The sequence below is a fragment of the Myotis davidii genome, unplaced genomic scaffold (genome assembly GCF_000327345.1).
Source record: "Myotis davidii unplaced genomic scaffold, ASM32734v1 scaffold334, whole genome shotgun sequence".
In the NCBI taxonomy this organism is placed as follows: Eukaryota; Metazoa; Chordata; class Mammalia; order Chiroptera; family Vespertilionidae; genus Myotis; species Myotis davidii.
The window spans coordinates 2,602,303-2,609,439 of record NW_006285797.1 but is presented as its reverse complement, the minus strand read 5'-3'; the positions used below and the strand labels follow the sequence as shown (position 1 = coordinate 2,609,439).

The window sequence follows — 7,137 nt, the reverse complement described above, 5'->3', positions numbered from 1 at the left end:
GCGGGGCTGGGCGGGAAGGGAGGTCGTGGCGGTGGCGGTGTCGGCAGCAGGGACAACAGCCACAGCGGCGGCCACGGGGACAGCAGCAGCGCCGGTGCTGTCAGTGAGGCCGTCGGAGAAATGGGAGACCCAGGGCCGGAGGTGAGTGGGGGAGGCCGCGCAGGGTTTTGTGTTTTGTGGGCGGAGGCCTGGTGCTCGGCCGCAGCCTCGGGGCGATGCCCTGGGCTTCTCGGCCGAGCCGGCGTTGGGACCTTGCAGGTCTGAGCAGGAGCCAGCAGCAACAATGGCCGCCTCGGCCCCCGAGCTCCTTGTTGTGGCTGCTCCGCCGACCGGCCTTGCTCCTCGGCAGGGAGCCTGCGTCCCTCGTCCTGGAGCCGCCGGGGGGATCCGGAGGGGCCCGTGGCTGGGTTTCGCCGGCTGGGCCCGCTCCCCCCCCCCCCCCCCCCCCCCCCAAGAAGGCAGAGGCACAACCCGACTCCGGGGGGCTCTGCCCTTCGTCGGGTTTGCGTGAAATCGTGCCCTTAAGTTTCTTTGGGAGCTCTTCCCTTTTCGTTCCTTTTGGGGAAAACCTCTTCCTGCAAGTACATGGCTGTGTAGATAAGCGTGTTCTGGCTTATTTTTGTAGATAATAGGATCTGTCCCTCCAGCGGGGCCTGGGGCATCTGAGTCCGCAGCGGATGAAAATGAAGATGACATTCAGTTTGTGAGTGTAAGTAGCCACATTTCGGGTTTTTCGGAGTCGAAGACTGCGTGGTAAGCGGTTATGGGACGACCCCTCACCTGTTCCTCCATCGCCCAGCCAATACGTGTGCATGTCCGACGGCCCCGGACAGTGTGGAGGTGGCAGCGGGGTAGGGAATTGAGCGACCTCCGTGGCCATCACAAAGGCGGCCGGCCCGAGGCCGCGCTGTGCGCTCCATCACTCCTCTCCTGCCTCCACGGAGGGCCATTTTCTACTCTGGCTCAGGCCGAGATCTGGTCCCTTAAGGCTGTGTGTCCAAATGGGTCAGGAGTAGCTGCTAAGCCTGCAGCGGTTCTCAACCTGTGGGTCGCGACCCCTTTGGCGGTCGAACGACCCTTTCACAGGGGTCGCCTAAGACCATCCTGCATATCAGATATTTACATGACGACTCATAACAGTAGCAACACGACAGTGATGAAGTAGCAACAAAAACAATGTTACGGTTGGGTCACAACATGAGGAACTGTGTTTAAAGGGCCAGAAGGTTGAGAACCACTCTAAGGGGAGCCACCCAGGTGAGGGAGAAGGGACAGCTGAGGAGGAGGAAAGGTGTAGAGGAGGAGGAGGAGGAGGGTTGTAAGAACTCAAAACCTGAGCTTCCTCAGGTGGAGGCAGCTGGCTTGAAGGTGTCACAGATCTCTGAGGTCACCATGTTACAGCACAGTAGTGCAGTTGATGTGCATAATGAAGATACCTGCATCACCAGGAACTCACTGTGTTTTCTGATTTTATTCCCGTTGAGACCGTTTCCAAGCATTTGTAATAAGTGTATACATTCCTGGGCCTCACTCTGGACCTACTGAGTCAGAATTTGAAGGTGGGGGTCTAGGAATCTTCATTTTGGAGAAAAAAAAATGCAAGGATAGACAGATCTCTGGACCACACTTTTTAAAGCGGTGGTTTGGGGAGGAAGTGGATCTGATGTATTTTGGGGATGATTTTCACCGAAAACAAAGTCTGACAAGGGCCCTGCTTGGAGAATACTCTAAAGTACCCTTTGAATCCTGGAGTTGAGGTGTATTATTAAAGGTGTATAATTTTTCTTTAACAGAGTATTTGTGTTTGTTTTGGGGCAACTTCGTAAAACTGGTTATTAAACAATATTCGATAGTATCACAACATTAGGGCCATGTAATGATCTATTGTACTGTGTGTTAATGGGTTTGTGTAGGAGTCTTTCACAAGAGCATTTGTGGCTTTTTGTCCAGTGCTAGCGTATATGGTCCTCTTTTTTATTTTAAACTTTTAAAGTTTTGGGTTGTGGGAGGTTAGAAGAATTGTATCCTGCCCCCAGTCTCTGTGGACTGAAGTATGCCTAGAAACAGAATTCCCTGGCTTTTTAGGACAAATATTTCAGGTTCTTCCTGAGTATTGGTATATTTGTGAATGGAGAGTACTTATTTTGATATTTTGTGCAAATATAAGTAAGAATGACAACAATTCTTTATGAACTACAGGCTTATTTTGAAAGTCACTGATGGAATCTATTAAAATAAGATTTCAAAAATATTTTTTGTGGTGCTCTGGGATGAAGAATTGTAGCTTGTGACTAATATAAGCTTGTATTAAGTTGAAGTCTAACTCTAAGTTTTATTTTAAATGTAGAGTATCTGTTATATCTTTCATCAGAATAAAAAATATACAATCAGTTTTGTGTATCCAGCTTGACACAACTTGCATTTATTCTTGTTTTCAACTATAGGTTCAAAGGCATGATAGTTCTAAATGGACAAATGAATTATATGTACCATGTACAATTATAATATGAGAAGAAGCCTATTCAACATTCCCTCTGCCTTTGTAATGATAACACTAAATGACAATGATACCTTAATTCTATTTTAAAATGTATTTAGAGACAGACTCTCCTACTTCTTTCTGTGACCCAATCTTATCCTCTAGGTAATGCTTATCCAATTAAATAATAAACAGTTCCCTGGTTAACTTAAGATTAATTCAGATACAGAAAAGAGCATTATGATGTCATTTCTTGATTTATTATGGTTTGGATTTCTTAGTTTGCTGTTAATTTAATTTTTTAATCTTTGATCCATATGATGGCACATCATTCTTTCTGTGGTTTGCAGAAATAGAATCTGAAACTACACAGCATGCTGAAGGAAAGGAAAAATATGGATGTAGAGGTCCAAAATGACCCCTTTCATTTATATTTTAGTGAAATTAACATTGAACTCAATTCGTAAGTGTACTGTTTGACTTTTGCAAAGCCAGTACACCTGTGTAAACAGTGCTCAAATCAAGAAACAGAATATTACCCTAACAAAAACTTTCCATTTAGGACTTTTTCTCTCATTTTCTGTTTAATTTAGTAACATGACTTTTTTTTCAGCCATCTTTATGTCTTTCTTTGAAACTGGATATTTTAATTTACTCACAGAAAATTGTTTAGCCTAGAAGCCCATGACATGCTTTTTCACAGAGCTACTGTAGATACAAAGGTATAAAAACTGCTGAGGCAACCTATCATAAATTTGAGAACAGCACATGAGCCGGTTTTGCTCCATGGTTAGAGCATCAGCTCTGGCTCTGAATGGTCACAGGTTTGATTTTCGGTCAAGGACACCTGCCTCCATTGCTGGTTTGATCCCCAGTCCCAGTTGAGGCATGTTGTGCGGGAGGCAACCAGTCAACTTCAATGTTTCTCCCTCCCTCCCTCTCTTCCTCCCTTTTCTGTTTCCCTCACTTCCCCCTCCATCCTTTCCACTCTCTAGAAATCAATGGAAAAAATATCCTCAGGTGAGGATTTAAGAAAAAAAAAAAAGAACTGCACATGAGATTTATGTTTCAGCTGAGATTATTGGCTTAATGTGGAATCGTTGAACCTGTGGAAATAGTGAAAGAAATTGTATAATTTCATAAATAACTTGAGCACATAGTTCAAGTGATATTTCACCAGCAGAATGGGTCATAGGCAATAAAAATAAAAAAATAGTATATCTTTTGTCTGGGTGTCTGAAGGGTGATAATTAGCTTAATAAAAATAATGTTGGAGCTCATAATATGTGGAGTCATGAATTAAGTACTTTGGAGCTACACATACTAATTGGAAATGCATTTCACCCAAAAATGTCAGTATTTTAGTGTGGGACATGAAATAGGAGATGAGAACTATGTAAATAATTCTAGTAGAAATTTCTTTTATAAAAAACAAATGGTGCTGTCACCAAAAAAAAAGTCCTTCAGTTTACTACTTTGCCATATGTAGCATTTAGTATTTGTACGTGTTTAAAGGTTATTTTTAGAAGAAATAAGGAAAGGCATCAAAATTGGAAAAGCAGTTTTTTGTGTAGTTGTGGAAGATAAGATTTTCTTTTTTTGCAAGTGGGAGAGGAAAGGATGGGCTAGAATCTAGATAGTATAGATCTTGAATTGTGGACTACATTTGAACTTAAAGTAGGCAATTGGGAACCATTTGAAATTTTTGAACTCGGCATGACTGAAGAAGTAAACTATGCCCCTAACTTATTTATATGGAAAAAAAAAACAAATGAATTATTTAGAATTTTAGATTAGATTTTTGCATCTGTGGTTAAATCCATATTTGTTTTAGACTGAGGTAAGCTTTTTTTGTGTGTATATCTTTGTCTCTTGACAACACTTTCCAGTTAGTCGGCAATTGGTGTTTTGGATTTGTATGAGAATTTTCTAATAACAGAAATTAAACCTTTATTTAAAACAAATTTGTTTTTAAACTTAGATTATTAATTCAACTGTGTTCCTAATCTGTTTTGCTTGTGCCTGTGCTTCTGCTCCTAAATTGTGTGGCCTTGGAAGTAGAATCCTTTGATTTGGTGTTGGTACAGAGGAGATAAGAATGACTGATTAGCCCTAACTGGTTTGGCTCAGTGAATAGAGCGTCGGCCTGCGGGCTGAAGGGTCCCAGGTTCAATTCCGGTCAAGGGCACGTACCTTGGTTGAGGGCACATCCCCAGTAGGAGGTGTGCAGGAGGCAGCTGATCAATGTTTCCCTTTCATCGATGTTTCTAACTCTCTATCTCTCTCCCTTCCTCTCTGTAAAAAATCAATTAAAAAAAAAAAAGAATGACGGTTTACTAGTTGATGTATGGAGCATATTCAAATAAAAATACCTTGTAAATGGAGGACCACATGCATATATACTTGTTAGGGATATAAGCAGTCATTATAAATATTAGAAATTATTTTCTCTTTCGTCTTTGTGCTGTAAACATTACTTCTTTGGGGGAGTTAATTTATTTATTGGTCAGTGTTATGAGTTGGGGATATTTATTGGGGATAGTAGCAGGTACTCATTTTTCTCTTATTGAAAAGTATCTTATCTCAGAAACTTAGATAATAAGCATAGATTTAAAAATATTATGTATTGCCCTAGCCAGTTTTGCTCAGTGGATAGAGGGTCAGCCTGCGAACTGAAGGGTTTCAGGTTCGATTCTGGTCAAGGGCACATGGCCTGGGTTGTGGGGGGTTGTGCAGGAGACAGCCGATAAATGATTCTCTCTCATCATTGATATTTCTTTCTCTCCCTCTCCCTTCCTCTCTGAAGTCAATAAAAATATATATTAAAAAATAAAATAAAAAACACCACTATTAAAAAAAATTATATATATTTTGAACTACTTTAGAGTTGCATTGGGCACACAGCCAATTATGTGTTTAGAGAACCAGGTATGTATCTCACTTAGTTTTCTTGTTAAATGGGATAATAGTAATTCAGTATCTCACCTTGTCAAGTAATTTTGAGGACTAAATAAAATCATGTGCATGGAAAGTTTAGTACAATCCCTTTATAGGGCAGGATGACAAATGTTATTGATTAGTAGGAAAATAAATGGAGTACTAAAATGTTTTGATTACCTCATTATGGTGGAAGTTTTTCTATATCCACTGTGGAAATTAGAGTATTTGTTTATAAAGTAATCTTTTCCTTGGGGGTACTTACCTTTTCTTATTTTTCCACTCAGCCTCTTTGTCTTTTTGGATTACTTTTCTACCATTCTATCACTTACAACTCCATAATTATGTGTTGAGTAATGAATAGGTATCCTAAATGACTCCTGCTTTTTCTCACGTCTGGATTCCCTATCCTGATTTCTTTTTATTCTTTTTAGTTAGTGTGAATTATATGAAGTTGCCATTGCTTAGTTGTGCATATCAATCCAATGGTTCCTCCAGTAGTAAATTTCTGGTAGTTCTCTTGTCTGTTTTCATTTCTGCCTCTTCTACTATTTCTTGACTTACCTTTTAATCCTATTTGTGACCATTTTCGTTATCCTGTTTTTTCTGCCCAGTCTACTTTTTGCTTTGTGCATGTTACTTTCTTTCATCTCCCTTATTTTTTTACCTACTATCTGTTCGTGGAAATTCTGGCCCTACCTCTGTTTTTCTGGTAACCTGAGGATTTTCTTGGCATGCTATTTCTGTGGGCATGTAATAAAAATTATTTAATACAAATTTCTTGAATAGTGCAAACTCAGATAATTATATGAACAGTTGAAGTTATTTTTACTCTATTTCCTTCTTGGATTAATTATATGATCTTGATGATCTTTATACCAGTGGTAGGTTTTAGTCTTAAAATAGGTGATGTACCTCTGCTGACAATACATTGGAGAATATCTGTCCCTCTTTTCCTCCTTTTTAAACTTCCAATTTTATTGCTTAGCAAAAATGCCAATTACTTTGTTACATGATTCCTGCCGAAAAGTTTTGCTCTGGATCACTACCTGCAAGGATAGTAATTTTCTGCTTGCAGAGAAGTTGTAGCCCAGGGGGAGAAAGAAACAAGCTATCTTTTAGACTGGATGCTTCTTTCAGGAAGGGGATCTTTAACTAGATCTTAGCTTCTGTCTCCAGATCTAGAATCTTTTTCTGTTAGTTTTTCCATCGAATTAATCACTTTGGCTTGCCAACAGTCAACTTTCTCTATCCTAAGAAGTCTTTCTTCAGCCATATTCTCCTCCTCCTATGTTCCTTCCTCTTGTTCTCACCGTACTAGATTTTTTTTAAAATTTAAATTCTTCATTGTTTAAAGTATTACATAAGTCTCCCTTTTCCCCATTGACCACGCCCCGACCCGCCTCCAGCCCCCAGCACATGCCCTCCCCGCCCTACTGTCTGTGTCTATTGGCTATGGTCATATGCATGCATACAAATCCTTTGGGCCCGATTTTTTTTTAAGAATACTCTCTACTCATGTCCTTTACCGCCTTATTTTCTATTTAATTTTTAGAGAATGGCTTCTGTGCTCACTACTTTCTTGACGGTTGCTCTCTCAAAATCTTGTTGCCGAATTCAGTGACACTTTTTTTTTTTTTTTTGGTGTTTTGGGTCATATTTAGCATCGATAACTTTTCATCGAGGTTCACTTTATCTTTAGCTTCTTCGGATTTATGCAT

The 7,137-nt window shown here is 40.3% G+C and overlaps 1 protein-coding gene across 6 annotated transcripts in view; it reads left to right on the top strand.

The window, feature by feature from the left end:
- Positions 1 to 6: 6 nt before the first annotated feature.
- The window catches only part of ZNF451 (zinc finger protein 451), a 103,590-nt gene continuing 96,459 nt past the window's right edge, over positions 7 to 7,137 (top strand). For 5 of the 6 annotated variants that reach the window (XR_001512729.1, XM_006756845.2, XM_015559495.1 and 2 more), the window contains exons 1-2: positions 7 to 141; positions 626 to 709. Coding sequence is in view for 5 of the 6 variants with exons in the window: in XM_006756845.2 (XP_006756908.2) it covers positions 121 to 141; positions 626 to 709 (105 nt within the window). In the remaining variant the exon portion in view is untranslated. The remainder of the gene's footprint in view (positions 142 to 625; positions 710 to 7,137) is intronic. The other variant, XM_015559493.1, reaches the window with a different exon arrangement.